The sequence below is a fragment of the Podarcis muralis genome, chromosome 3 (assembly GCF_964188315.1).
Source record: "Podarcis muralis chromosome 3, rPodMur119.hap1.1, whole genome shotgun sequence".
NCBI lineage: Eukaryota > Metazoa > Chordata > Lepidosauria > Squamata > Lacertidae > Podarcis > Podarcis muralis.
In genome coordinates this window covers 32,393,948-32,409,484 of record NC_135657.1, presented here as the reverse complement: position 1 = coordinate 32,409,484, position 15,537 = coordinate 32,393,948, and the positions used below count along the sequence as shown (strand labels likewise).

General features: G+C 43.1%; 2 protein-coding genes across 2 annotated transcripts in view; one reads left to right on the top strand and one right to left on the bottom strand.

Annotated features, from left to right (window-relative positions):
• Positions 1-906: 906 nt before the first annotated feature.
• Positions 907-3,271, top strand: LOC114593414 (carbohydrate sulfotransferase 8-like). The gene is made up of 2 exons (XM_028721749.2): positions 907-1,100; positions 2,128-3,271. Exons 1-2 carry the CDS (start codon positions 1,001-1,003, stop codon positions 2,937-2,939), a joined length of 912 nt encoding a protein of 303 aa, XP_028577582.2. The 5' UTR covers positions 907-1,000; the 3' UTR covers positions 2,940-3,271.
• Positions 3,272-5,596: 2,325 nt separating this feature from the next.
• Positions 5,597-15,537, bottom strand: part of XDH (xanthine dehydrogenase) — a 58,435-nt gene continuing 48,494 nt past the window's right edge. The window contains exons 31-37 of the mRNA XM_028724488.2: positions 14,608-14,682; positions 13,179-13,231; positions 11,530-11,644; positions 10,603-10,668; positions 9,378-9,566; positions 8,507-8,674; positions 5,597-7,624 (exon numbers count right to left, since the gene is read on the bottom strand). Of these exons, the coding sequence (XP_028580321.2) occupies positions 7,574-7,624; positions 8,507-8,674; positions 9,378-9,566; positions 10,603-10,668; positions 11,530-11,644; positions 13,179-13,231; positions 14,608-14,682 (717 nt within the window). The 3' untranslated portion in view covers positions 5,597-7,573. The remainder of the gene's footprint in view (positions 7,625-8,506; positions 8,675-9,377; positions 9,567-10,602; positions 10,669-11,529; positions 11,645-13,178; positions 13,232-14,607; positions 14,683-15,537) is intronic.

The following is a 15,537-nucleotide window of genomic DNA, read 5'->3' as shown; positions in this document are numbered from 1 at the left end:
CTGATTTTACCTGTAAAATCAGTGAATTCCACCTTTCCATGTAAGCCTCTTTGGTGGATCTTCCATTTTTAGCCATAAAGTATGAAGCTCAGTGTGAGGTTCTGAGTCTTCTGGAGGTAATTTCAGGAGTCAAGCCTTTCCTTTCCTTTCCTTTCCTTTCCTTTCCTTTCCTTTCCTTTCCTTTCCTTTCCTTGTTCTTGAATGTAAGAATTGTTTCCATCAAAATCTTCACATACTGAAGCTTTGTTTAAAAACGCACATAGACATGTCTGTAGGAGAGGAAATGGGCAATACCTCTTTTAGACAATCCACAATTTTTGATGCTTGGGCATCCACAGCTTTTAAAAGGTATCATGGTTTGAGCACCCTTTGATGAAAATATAAGGGTGATATGGGGAAATGAAAGTATCTGAAGTATCTTCCTTTCTCCTTTTTTCAGCTGGGGTTATCAATCTGTTGCATTTAAGATAGTTTTTATTGCATTGTAAGCCGCCTTACAAAGGTATTAACCCTGAAGGGTGGCTAAAAATGCTTTATTAGAAACAATAACAAATATTCTGCAGAAGAAAGCAATCGGAGAGCCATTCACATCTATTTAAAGCCCGTGGCTTCCCCCAAAGCACCCCAAATGTCTAGGTAGGATGTTCATAGGCTTTATTTGCAACCATGTATTAAGAGGATAAACGGCTCCATTTAGATTAAGATGCCAGCCTGGGCCATTCCCCACAGACACCTGAAGCTGTTTGTAGTTTCCCATGTTGTATCATCCTTATGTATGTTGGAAGCACAGCTATGATTTGGGGCCCTTCGATCAGTCCCGGTTTCCCTGAGAGTCAGATAAGCAGGCAAGGCCCATGAATGTGCAAACAGTACTTTAACCTGACCCTCGCAGTTGCTTCATCCCAGAGTAAACACTCAAGGGGACTCCTGCTGACATTGCTTCAGGTTGCTTTCTCTGCTTCCATTAGCAGCCGTTCACTTTGATAGTGCAGACAAGATCATGCGCTTCCTCGCTCGACTCCTCACCTTAGCTTTTCTGGGTTTCATTTCCCTGTTGTGGCGGAGGCACCTTCTCTGGAGAAACACAGCACAGAACCAAGGTAGGATTCACCGCCACCATAAGAAGACAGTCCAAGAAACAATTATAGCCTAATGCAGTCCAGCAATGTATTCTCGTTCTGTCAAGTGCCTCTGAGTTCAGTCATCAAGCATACTAGAGGACAGGGGTTGTACTTTTAATAATTATTTAGAATGAAAGATTCTGACAGAGGAAGTTTTTCGCACTTCTGTAGCCTTTTGCTGCAGTAATTGTGGTAGTTCTGTAAAATACAGTGGTACCTTGGGTTACATACGCTTCAGGTTACATACGCTTCAGGTTACAGACTCCGCTAACCCAGAAATAGTGCTTCAGGTTAAGAACTTTGCTTCAGGATGAGAACAGAAATCGTGCTCTGGCGGCGCGATGGCAGCAGGAGGCCCCATTAGCTAAAGTGGTGCTTCAGGTTAAGAACAGTTTCAGGTTAAGAACGGACCTCCGGAACGAATTAAGTACTTAACCCGAGGTACCACTGTATCTCATATGGTGAGATATTCATAAATGCCCATTCCTTGGTCCTGTTTACTCAAGTAAATTATATTTGCTTTTACTCTTCTATTTAACAGTCACTTTGACTGGAGAGCCAATGTAGTATAGTGGTTATTGTACCAGACTAGGACCTGGGAGACCAGTGTTTGAATCTTCATTCAATCATGAGGCTCACTGGGTGACATTGGGCCAGTCACTGCCTCTCCACCTAACCTACCTTACAGGGTTGTTGTGAGGATAAAATGGGGACGGGAGAACCAGGTACACCACCTCGAGCTCCTTGGAGGGAAAGATGGGATATAAATGCAAGAAGATAACGAAATAATAATTTGAAAGCAATTGACAGATTCATGCATGGCATCTAAAAAACAAAGCACATCCAAGGGGACTCCATTTTGATTAGTAACAGGCAATAAAACAACTGAATAGTAATTCTGCTGCCGTGCAAGCCAGTGAGAATAATTTAATCCCGGGTCCACAGTCCTTAGCACCCTTCCCTTGCACAGACAAACTCCCCTCCCTCCTCCGATCCTATTTTGCAGGCAGATTGGCCATGGAGGATGCGGAAGAAGATGTCCCACAGACATTTGACAGTCTCCTGCATATTCAGCAGCTCAGGAAAAAGGCGCTGAGGTCCTTCTGCAGCGAAAGAGGTAAAATCACCCGACTCCCACCTACCCAACAGGAAGCTTCCCAGGCCCTGTCTTCAATTATGGTGGACCACAAACTGCACTTCCTGTATTGCAAAACCCCAGCCACTGGGGTGGAGGGCTGGGAGCGGCTGTTGGAGATGCTTCTGGAGAAAAACGTTAGCCTGCAGCTGCCAATTCCTCACCACCAGCGGTTTGGCAGTCAAAAGGCACTGAGTGAGTATAACCGGACCTCCATGGAGGCTATAATGCAGTCCTACACCAAAGTGATGTTTGTCAGGGAGCCTTTCCAGAGACTTATCTCCGCTTACATGCATGGGATGGCAGACGGCCTAAACTTCAAGGAGTTCGTTCAGTACATCTTATACAGCGGGTCCAGGAATCGCAGCATGGAGTGGACACCGTCGGTCACTCTGTGCAGACCGTGCCTCGTGCGGTATGACTACGTAATAATGTTTGGGTTCCTTGACAATGAGGTGCGCCATTTAATGCTCCGGGCTGGGCTTCCGGAGAATATCCGGATCCCCGAGTTCATAGACTCCAAAATCCGGTGGACCTATCGCTGGCTAGAAGAGCAGATGCTCAGCCAACTGTCCCTCAGGGAGAGGAAAGGACTGTGCCACTTTTTCCGGTTTGACTATCACGCATTTCACTTTCCCCGCAGTTTGCTCTGGAACCTCACTTGCATTCCAGGAAGTGGTTAGGGTTGTTTTGGCTGGAAGAACAGAGAAAGGCCTTTACTGTGATAAAGGACAAATGCAGTAGAAATTAGCTGGTCTAGTGACAGCCTCTTTTGTATACAGAATGGGGATCTACATTACTCTTTTGAGAACCCCTCCTTCCATACAGTGGTACCTTGGTTCCAAAACACCTTGGTTCTCAAATGCCTTGGTTCTCAAACGCCGAAAACCTTGCTTTTGGAACGCTTTGGTTTTGGTAACACTGTATTCCTTTTTTAATCAGTGCTTAAAGGGCAGTAAGTTCATGGTTGTTTTTGGAATACTTTGATGATGATGATGATGATGATGATGATGATGATGATTTATACACCACCCATCCAGCTGGGTTTCCCCAGCCACTCTGGGCGGCTCCCAACAGAGAAACGCTATGGGAGTTTAAAGCACTATTTTTTTTTTATTTTAAATGATATTTATTAGAGGTTTAATAGTTACAGAAAAAAGAAAAAAGAGACAATAAAAAATTAAACAAAACAATACCTTACAATACATCAAAAATAAAAAGAAAAACAAAAAGCAATACAACAAAACAACAAGAAAAACAAAAACATTTAAAAATACATCCAATATTCCGTATCTTTACCTTTCATTTACTTGTTTCATCGACCTCCTCACACCTCCCTTTTTTGTATTCTAGTTCAAATTAGCTATTTCAGCAAATCCTTTCCATCTTTCTCAATTTTTGTTCTATAATTTATCTTAACACAATCTAACCTTAAATTTTCCACTTTGGCCCATTAACAATCTATTTTTACTTAATTCTTTATAACATTTCTGCTAAAGCCATATAACTTCATTCCAGCATCCTTCTAACATTCATTAATTTTGCAATATTTCTGCAAATATACTTTGAATTTTTTCCAATCTTCTTCCACCGACTCTTCTCCCTGGTCTCGGATTCTGCCAGTCATTTCCGCCAATTCCATGTAGTCCATCAGCTTCATCTGCCATTCTTCCCGGGTGGGTAGATCTTGTGTCTTCCAGTGCTTTGCGATGAGTATTCTTGCTGCTGTTGTAGCATACATAAAGTTCTATCCTTCTTTGGCACCAATTGGCTGACCATGCCCAGGAGAAAGGCCTCTGGTTTCTTCAGGAAGGTATATTTAAAGCACTATTAACACTAGTTTTTGGAACTGTTTTTGTGCACATGTTCTTCCCACACATGGCGCACGATATTCTGCTCCAAGATTCTGGCATAGAACCATCAATGTGAGATGTCCAGTAAACCATATAGGCCAACTCTCTGCTGGATGCAGGAAAGCCAGAGCTGAAACACCCCCCAACTGGCTGTGTAGCCTTTGCTTCAAGACCTCTAGTGGGGAAGAGTCCACCCCACTCTAGGTAATTGCTTCCATAGCAATTGAACTGCTATTACATGCCCTAGAGCATGAGAAAGGAATCTGCAGCCCTTAAAAGGTTGCTGGATAACAACTCCTATCATCCCCAACCATTGGGCCATGCTTGATGGGGCTGATGGGAGCTTGTCTAACAGCATGTGGGGGGGGGCAACATAAGACAGGCCTGCTGGATCAGGCCAATCGCTCATCTAGTCCTGCATTCTGTTCTCACAGTGGCCAGCCAGATGCCTGTGGGAAGCCCGAAACCAGGACATGAGCACAACAGCACTGTGTTCCCCTGCAGTTCCTAGTAAAGGCCTTCGACTAAATGGAATGGAACTAAACCATCCAATTAGAAGTAGTGACTTAAGAGCAGGGACTTAAATCAGGTTCTCTATCCCTGCTTTATAAGTGACCAGGACCCACGATGGAGCGGTGCAGGAAGCAATAAGGATCGATTCTGAGGTACGGTAATCAGGAGTCGGGAGCAGATTTGGCCTCCTGTCTACCTCATTTTGATATGTGTCCCCTTTTGTTTTCTCCCATATGTGTACATGCTTGACATTCTTCTCATGTTATAAATTGGGTGGTGTTATAAATGACTGCGTTTAGGATAGGGAATGCCAATGCAAAGGGCAAGAAAATCTTCTACCCTCCATATCAACATTTTGTGGCACAGCCATCCACAGTGTAGAGCCCCCATAATAATGACAGTATTTTCCTAGTGAGTAATTTAGCAAACTTACAAAGTGCTTTTCAAATCACATTTATCCCCCCCCCCAATAGTTCATTTCAAGCAGTGTTTCTTATACATTCAGATCACAAAGACACTAATTCATGAGAGAGTTCATTTAAAAGATTCTATAAAGTCCTCAGTTTCAGCAAAACTACGTGCTTCCTGGTAACTTATCGTTATTACCGTGGACTAACAATTGTAGGTCAGTGTTACTATTGCTATTGCTTCATATTTTCCAGAATATTGTACTACAGGTTTTCAGTTTGCTTCTATGCTTGGCAAGATATTATGGAGACTAGGGAGAGAAACCTCAGCCTTTGTCCTACAAAAGGTACTGTTAAAAAGAACCTTTTATAGGTCAGAAACCTGTAGAAAAGCCATGGGTTGGTTTATGAGAGCAAATGTCAAGGATGGATCTTCTTGGATGAGAGAAAGTCACACTTTAAGCTGCAGTACAGAATTATTGCACTGGGGACGGACGCTGAATATGCCCACTCCACAAGTATTACACAAACCACAAAAGTCAGGAGAGTTAACACCAGCGCGAGAGACATGATTGATCTGTTTATTTCAACAGAACAGAAATTGTTCTCTATCAACAGCTAGGAGTCATTTTGGTAAATGGCAATAGTGTCAGCTCATAATTATTAAACAGTTCCAGAAGAGCATTTAATGCCCCTAAGTCAAGATGGGCATATTAGCATACTAAGCAAACCCTTAGAAAAGCAGCAAGTGTTTCAGTTGTCATTGGCTCATGCACATATTTGCTTCTGGCAGGCTATTTTCTTACATTGTGAGAACGCCATTTACTAGCGGCAATCAAGAAAATGAAGCATCCGTGAATGTTGAGTATGCTTCTGTCTCAGAAGTTCCAGAAAGCACTCTGCTTTCATATAGCACATCCAACGTCAACAAGACAACTCTATCCCAAAGGCATGATGCAAATCCATTTTCTTGAATGATGCAATGCACTGATTCCTGAACATTTCAGGGATAAGTTCATGTCTAATTCTCTCTGAGAACTAGTTCCCATAAGGTTGTGTTGTTTTGTTTTGATATGAAAAGGAGGTGTTTAGCATAGGAAATACAACATTGTGCGGCCTGGGAAAATGGAGTGCAGACTTTTCATTCAAACAGTTCTATTATGAACTGATACACCTTTGGGAAACACAGGTTAATCTCGGAGCAAACCTGGCCAACTGGCCAAGACTCTCTGCATTGTGCCATCGTTCGAGGACCATTCTTTTGTCAACTGATCACAGCAATCTGCATGAAATTTCAGATATAACTGTACAATTTGCTTCAGTTCACTCGGAGGGGTTCACCTGAAACTTTGACAACAAGTTTGCAGAATGATATAATAGTACCTCTAGGAGATTTGCAAACGGCTAGCAAATGGGATTTAGCGCCTGCTGCACAAAGCATCAAAGCTCATGGAGAATATAAAGGAAAGCCTAGCTAAGTATCTTTCTGATGGAGTGTTTTTCATAACCCCTCTGTATGGCCAAGTAATGTGCGAAAGAAGTCCCTTGTGAGCCTCAACACATTCATATTTTTGCAACCTAACAGATTTACCCTGGTTTACTTTCAGCAAAACCAAATGAGGGGAATGCACCATAAGTGAGGTGGCCGGATGCACAAACAGGGCAAGACTTCTGCTCTTCTAATAGTTGCGTAGAAGAGAGGATTTCATCAGGCATAGCTTGTCATCTGTTCTGCACAGTCAATAAAAGATACAGGGATCCTGGCCACTTTTGGACCTGGCCCTCTTAATTATGGGATGCAAACTGGCTCTCCATAATTCATAACCACCTAGGTAATAGCTATTTCCCCCTAACTCTTAAACATCAGCTCCAATCACACTTGGAGTAAGTGGCACTGAAATCAACCTATCTACCTACTCAGTAACTATACTGAGGATCATGACATTAGCCAACCCTTGTGCATTTGCTTCCAGTGTTATCTCATATCCTCAGCATACAAAAGCAAAGTAGAAGGTGGGAGTGGAGGCTGGGATCTCATTAATTAAATGTTAATGAACTTCCCACATCCTTATGATTCAGAGAGAGGATGCAATGGGGTCCTGCCCTCATTGTTGCTTGCAATCATACATCCAAAAGAGGAAGGATGGAAAACTGAAAAGGGGGGACTGGCTGCATCATAATCAATTCAAATTAGCATTTCATTGAATGTCGTGATTACACTGTAAAAGTGAACATATTAGCAAACGGGTTTCGCTGATCTTTGCCATGAGCTTAAATGAACTACGTAAGGATTTCAGATTTCACAGAGAGCAAAACCATACATTTCCCCCCTCTTTGTTACATTTCACGCCAGCTGTATTCCACCAACAGGAACCCTTTCCTTAGGCAATGGACAATTCAGCTATTAAATTATAAAGCTTCATGAATCTGCAGGGCAGGTGCAGGAACACAGATCTGTTTTCAGCAGTGAGTCATTGCTTCCTTTTGGTCCCCTGAGGTGAAACCAGCTTGATGAGTGGAGATGGTTCCTAGAGGTTACTTCATTCATACTCTCACAGACCAGGGCTTAAAGGTGCCCGGCTCAGCAGATGGACACTGGATAAAAAAATAAGAGTGAAATAATTGAAAGAGAAGGATGATAAACAGTTGTCTTCATCTGAAATGTCTAGACCATGTCCCAAAGTTGGCATGGCCTTTGCTGGGCAACTACAGAATGTAACCATTTTCAGATTTACTTATCTTCTACACCGGGGGCTGATGGACTACAACTCCCATAATCCCTGTCCCTTCACCACACTGGGACTGATGAGAGTTGGGTATCCAACAACAGCTGGAGGACAACCACATGGTGTGAATCAGGGGTAGCCAAACAGAACAAGATTGCCAAGCTGAGCACTAAATTTGGCTGACTGGCATTTACTACATGCATAGCTCTTTTTCAGCTGGAACTTACCGGAACTCAGTTCCAGCATCTCTCAGGTGGGCACCCTTGCCATTCTAAGAGAACAAGGGAGGCGTTCATAGTGAGTTCCGGCGTCTCTTTTTCTAGAAGCACTGACTACATGATAAGGATGTAGGCATATCTGGTTCAGTCCTATGTGAATTTTTGTACATATTGTTTGGCTGCAGAACTTCTCTGCAAAATTTGGCAAAGTGCAAGTTGGGAGGCATTCAACGGATGGCTACATTTCTGTTCACCCATTGCTTTGGAAACTGTAAATTAAGTACGTTTGCCTTTAAATGCCAACTGAATCAAATTTGTCCCCTGTTCCTAATAATAATTTTGACTTACCTCATGGGGTTATTGTTAAGGAAAGCAATAAGCAACACATTTGTATGGCACACTTGAATTAATGAAGCATTCATTAATTAGTGTTAGGGGAACCCACTGAAATGAAAGCTGCAGACAACCAAGGAATGGTTACTGAATTTCATTACAGAAGATGAAATCGTGAGAAAAGAGGCCAGTTAACCTACCAGTTTGGTGAAGTTATCCACACAACCATTGCGTATTCTCTCTGGGGTGGCTGGGCTGTCTAGTCGGAATGGCTCCTTCAGTCCCGATTCTTCCCTGGCAGAGACGATGGCATCTTTGATGGCATAAAACACGGAGGCTGACAGGAACAAGGGAGGTTCACCGACAGCCTAGAGAGATTGAAGAGCATTAAGCATTGCTCCAGCCACTACTAATTCACAGCTCACAGTATGCAGTACCCATGGCCAGTACCTCTGGTTACAAACTTAATTTGTTCCGGAGGGCTGTTCTTAACCTGAAACTGTTCTTAACCTGAGGTACCACTTTAGCTAATGGGGCCTCGCGCTGCCGCCACACGATTTCTGTTCTCATCCTGAGGTAAAGTTCTTAACCTGAGGTACTATTTCCGAGTTAGTAGTCTGTAACCCAAGGTGTTTGTAACCCAAGGTGTTCGCAACCCGAGGTACCACTGTACTGGGAACATAGTAAGCTGCCTTAGACCACCTCACACCATTGGTCCATGGCCTACACTGACTGCCATTGGCTCTCCAGGGTTTCAGGAAGCGTTCTCTCCCTGCCTTATATGGAGATGCCAGGGATTGAACCTGGTAGGTCCAAAAGAAGGCAATATTGTGTAAAGATCAAGCCACATTATTATAGTCCATTGGTCTCTTTAGTACATGGGTTGTATCCCAGAAACAAACCCAGATATGCCATGGACCAGTTGAATGAATCTCATGGATCAGAGTTTGGGAGCCCCTGCTCTAAGAAATATAAGGCAAAATAGCATTCCTCATTCCCTCACTGCAGTTTATTTTGTGTCAAAATGTGCAATGTCTGTGGGAAAACCTGCTGCTCCAGATGATACTGTACCTTGGATGAATAGATGGCTTTGCTGTTTGGACAGTCCCGGAGAAGAGACACATGAAACTCTGTTGGGATGTCACCGAATGCAGGGATTTTGTACATTCCAGGCCCGCGGGTGTACAGGTTGCCTTCTGGGGAATAACGCAGCTCCTCCAGGGTAAAAAGCCCAACTCCTTGGACAAAGGCTCCTTCTATCTGTAAATGTAAACACACAAAAATCAAATCAGACACAAAATAAAAAGTCAGCCCCAAACAGAGCACATTGCAGTAGTCTTGTTTGGACATGACCAAATCACCACAGCAAGACCATCCCAACCAAAGCTGGTAGAGAGCACTCCTGGGGTGGCATTCAACTAAATTTTACTCAGAGAAGACCCACTGAAATAAATGGACCTAACTCAGTCATGCTCATTAATTTCAACTAGTCTACTCTGAGTAAAATGTATTTGAATGCCACCCAAGGCCACTGATGTCTCCTGGGCTTCCCCAATCAGAACTGAATTGAGAAGTAGGAGTCCTCCAAAATGACCAAGGCAGTTTTCATCCCATAGCCATGTGGAACTTTTCAGTTAATTTTTCTCATTGGCTAGGACATGTTTGATGCTAAATGAACATCATGCAGGAGTGGCAGGAGTGCTGCCACTGCTGGTATTAGTAATAAATATTGGTAGTCCAAATATTTATGGGATAATAGCAGAATGACCTTGTGGCATATGGTCATCATGAGTGATGATTCATAAACAAATTTATCTGTATCTGCCCAATTTCAGTATTTAGTTGCTGGTACAGGAAGCCTCAAGTTTAGGTTAGTATGTCTAGTTTTAAGGGTTCAGGTGGTCTGCAGGTTAAAATGAAAAAGGAACCCAAAAATATGAGGTTTAGCCTATCCAAAACAAGACTCCTTTGACTACTTGGTGCAATAGGGCCACTGAAGTAAATAGAATTACTCTAGAGTAACTGACTTGGAGAATGCAAAACAAAAGCTTGGGAACAGTGCAATGAACACTAGATCTAATTTTTCCCGTTTCATTGTGCAGAAATGAATCATTTGCCAAAATCTTGATGAGCAAAAACAAGCGAATAATAAATTAGCAATTAACCATCTCTCCTGCCACAACAGTTCATGCTGCTGTTTATCAGGCCTGTTGCTGCTCATTGGCCAATTTAATAATCTAGCTAGCATGCAGACCCGCTTCAGCGCCACAGAAAAGGATCGTGTTGCATTGCTTACCTGCCCTATATCTATAGCCGGGTTCAAGCTGGTGCCAACATCCATCACGATGTCTGTGCGGACATTCTAAATATCGGCAAAAGCAAAGGCTGAGTAAGTACAGGACTCACTTTATGCAATGAATTAAAAGGGCAACATATGAACATCAAGAGGCTGCCTTAGAGTCAGGCCACTGGCCCATCTAGTTCAGTACTGTTTAATCTGTTCTCCAGCTTTTCAGGCAGGAGTTTTTCATCAGCTCTACCTGGAGAAGCTAAGGATTTAGCACGGTACCTGCTCCAGGCAGAGCGGATGCTCTACCACTGAGATGTGCCTTTTCCCCAAGTCTCACTTGAACCTGAATTGTCACATAGTAGCTCTGAGCCTGAGCTCCGACTTGGAAGAGATGAACTCTCAGCTCAGCCATGAATGTGCCATATTGTCTAGGAGAAGCCGCTATTTATTAGCTTAGCCTGAGCTAAGAGAGGTGGCCTAAGTTACACGATTATTGCAAAGATCATGGGGAAATAGACGTGAAGAGTACTTCAGCAAAAAGGTGTTGGCTTTTGGATGGAAGTCAAATATCTGGAGCCTTTGAAACTTGGGTATAAGTCTTCATAGCTAGTGGCTTGCGTGGGAACCATTCTCAGAACATAATCACCGTGAAGTATATATTGGCCAATTATATGCGTTTCCTCCAGAAGTTTAGACTATACCTCCCATCATCCCTGGCCATGCTGGCTGAGGCTGATGGGAGTTGGAGTTCAACTGCCTCTGGTTGGCCACAGGTTGACCATCCCTGATATACACAGAGAAGTCAGGTATTTCACTCAACGAATACCAGAGCTGGAAATAAACTTCCTTATCAAATATACTCAGGTTATTAGGTACTTTCCCAATCCACCAGAACAAAGAAATACTTTTGACAAATCTGCCTAGCCTACTTACCTTATGGTCACCTGTCAGACAGTCAATCTCAACCTCAGAACAAGCCACACCGTAAGAGAAGTAACAGAAGGGCTTTCCTTCATTTTTCTCATAGTCATAACCAAGGTCTGGAATTCTTAAGGGTGGCAAGAAAGAAGGAAAAAATGAAATCTGCAGGAATTTTACTCATCACTTGACTAAAAGAAAGGTCTTTTTCTTACTCCACTGAATCACTTCCTGTTGGGCAAAAATGCAAGTTACTGGACTCAACAAGAATTCAGGGAGTTTTGAGGATCAGGCCAGTAATTATGATTAGCCAAAGTTTGTAGATCTGCATGCCTTTGATTGCTCTGTGAACTATGCCAGGCCAGATCCCCACCTCTCCCTTTTTATCTTTCAACCACACCAGATTTTTAGTTGCTCTCCAACTTCTTGTCCATATACCTCTAGAACTAGGCTTCTTCCTCTTTACTCATGTAACTCCAAGGAGTTACAACATTGGGCCTACTACATTATTATGGAACAAGCCAGGACACTGATAATAATCCATGGTTGGGGAAACTCAGGGAGCCAAATGCAGCCCTCCAGCTTTCTCTGTCTGGCCTCTGGGCCTCTCCCCAGGCCCACATCCCTTTGGCACCTGCTCCAGTTCTGGATACGATGGTAGATCCAATTTTAATACTGTTTAATAATGTTGAAGAAAGCAATGGACGTGATCTCTACTCCTTTCAGTCATCCTATCTTAGTGCATCGCTTCCTTTATTCACAAGTGTGAACTAAAAATCGAGTTTCCTTTCAATACAAAACATTTCAAAAATTAATTTATTGCGAATTTTAAATGTTTCCCCTTTTTTTCCAGCTCCACCTAAAGCTGTGAGAGAAGTTCAGTCTTCAGTAAAATGCCCTCCTCTGTTTTTACCACCCACAGAGAGTGTGGATAATTTGAGGAGATCATTTTTACTCAGCTCTATAAGCTTAAACTTTTTGCCTGTTTGATTCCCAAAACTACTGCAGAAAGTAGGGCATTGCAAATGATGTTGCACATAAAGAATTGGCAAGCGAGCTTGAAAGCTCTTGTGGAGCCTGAGTTTCTACACCAAAATGGCACTTTAAATAAAGTAAACTGAAATCTAAGTTCGGAGACAGAGCTCCAAGGCAAGGGGTAGCCAATGTTGCTCCTGTCCAGATGTTGTTGACTCCAATTTCCATCACCCCAACCCTTGCCCATGCTGACTGGGGCTGATGGGAATTGGAGTCTGAATGTCTGGAGGGTGTCACCTTTTCCACACCTTATCTAAGGTCTTCTGAAGCTTGTAGGAGATGCATAGTTCTGAATTCTGTGTTTACAGAATGGGAATATTAAAGGGTTGATTCTACTTTGGAGCCTTAACACTTTAAGGTATGATTTGAATGAATGGGAACTGCTTTTACATTTGTATGCCATGGGTCAAGTAGAGACTGCAGGTGACTTTAGTGCCAAGGAAAAGTTAGCAGGCACATAACGTTTATATAGAATCCAGCCTTCAAGGAAGAGATTACTAGATCATATCTTCTTATTATATGCACACTTCATGAAATTAGTTGAAATATCAGACCAGTCGAGATAAAGAGCACTCAATAACATTTAGAAGCATTATTTGGAATCCCACTTGGGTCCTGTTCTGACTCACCTGTAAAATCCTGTAGACGACAAACTCACACAATCACAGTAGGCTGCTGACACCTAATGAAAACACACAGAGTTCTTTGTGTCTGGGGTTGTTTTTTTTAATTAGTTCTGCTGAACTAAAATAGCTACAATGCATTCTGGAAAAGCTAGCAATGGGTGTGTTTTTTCAACATAATACAAATGAGTGCACTCTATCCATGTGCAAAAAGGGGAGCACCATTATCAACAAGCCTTACATTTGACACCTCTAGACCCACCAGGCCCAACTTTGTGAAATAGTGCACAAATGGAGCTGTTAAACAGATTTCACTCTTGAGAGATATCTTCATTCCAAATCATGAAGAGAGAAAAAAAATCTAAGGGCAACTTTCAGAAGCCTAGTCCATCATCATCATCTGTTATCATCGTCATATAAATCAACATCAGAAATGCCACTCAAGTTCATGGAGGGATTTACATGCATCACAAAACACTAAATACAATTTACAACAGAAAAACTAAAGCCCCAAATAAAATAGATCACAAGAACTAATCACGTCAAAATTATGCTCACCAACTCATATGAAGAAGGAGGAGGAGGAGGAGGAGGAGGAGGAGGAGGAGGAGGAGTAGTTTGGATTTGATATCCCGCTTTATCACTACCCGAAGGAGTCTCAAAGTGGCTAACAATCTCCTTTTCCCTTCCTCCCCCACAACAAACACTCTGTGAGGTGAGTGGGGCTGAGAGGCTTCAGAAAAGTGTGACTAGCCCAAGGTCACCCACCAGCTGCATGTGGAGGAGCGGGGAATCGAACCCGGTTCACCAGATTACGAGTCCAGCGCTCTTAACCACTACACCACACTGGCTCTATGGACGGACTGTTTTCTGGTGTGTGGGTGTGTGTGGGTGTGTGTGGGTGTAAAGAAAACACCCCATCCTATAGCACAGGTCACTTCAGAACAGAGTGCCAGCAACAGCCCTTTGAAGCCACACCACAGAATGTCAGTGTAGGATGGTGATGGCACAAGATGGTGAGATAAAGTGGGACAGGGACCAAGCTAAAGGGAGGGGCAAGGAGGGGAAGCTGCTTAAGATTCACAAACCATCACAGTTCAGAGGTGTATCAATTGCATCAGCACCTTGGGTATATAGAATCCCAAGTTTCTCTTGCTGAAGTCACAAAGCTTCATACTTGTTTGGGGCTTACAGAACTGCTGGAAGAGTTGCAAGAGTATCAGCCAGTTCCCTACTAGAATCCCAAGTTTCTCTTGCTGAAGTCACAAAGCTTCATACTTGTTTGGGGCTTACAGAACTGCTGGAAGAGTTGCAAGAGTATCAGCCAGTTCCCTTTAGCCCCTGTCACGCCACAATGAATTAATAGATAATTGAGATTTCCCTAATGCTAGCAAATCCACACCATGCTTCCAAACTGCAGCAGACGCAAACATACCCAGTCTTCCCAGGAACCTTTTGGCTTAGCAAGTTTGATTGGCTCCAATCTCTTCAGGATAGTCTGGCAAGCATTCTAAAAGAAAGAAAGAAAAACAATTCAAAGCAAGCAGCATGCATCTTTTGATATCACAGCAAATTGCCACCAGGTATTCTCATTTTCATTAATCCAGATGTGACAACAGGTGCCCACATATCACAGGCTTCAGAATGTCTTGTACTCTTTTGACTAACTATGCTTTTAACAGAAGACTCTGGCTAGAAATGGGCAAGGTCCAAGGTTCAATCCACAGCATCCCCAGAGATGCCTGGGACCAATTATCACCTGAAGTCCCAGAGAGCTGCTGCTCATCAATGTCAACAACACTGAGCTAGACAGACCAGTGGTTTGACACAGTAGATGAGAGCTTCCGATGTAGCATTAACGTATTTCCTAAGTTAATACCATTGTTCAATTTGGAAACAACCTAACATTCGCCACATCACCAGAGAATGCACATACAGTGGTACCTCGTGTTAAGTACTTAGTTCGTTCCGGAGGTCTGTTCTTAACCTGAAACTGTTCTTAACCTGAAGCACCACTTTAGCTAATGGGGCCTCCTGCTGCCGCTGCGCCGCCAGAGCACAATTTCTGTTCTCATCCTGAAGCAAAGTTCTTAACCTGAGGTAATATTTCTGGATTAGGGGAGTTTGTAACCTGAAGCGTATGTAACCAGAGGTACCACTGTAGTTGGCTCCTTTACTGTTAAAGTCATCACACTGGGCACTTTTAAGCAGCACACATGCTGATAGTGTGCTTTCCTCCTAAAGCAAAGTCTGCTAGAAGCCTCTCACAAGGCCTATCTTCATAGAGGCAACGAGACAGATTCTTTCTGGGGTGAAAATGCAGTGCACTGCAGACAGAATCGGTAGCATCCCTTGTAGAGCAGTG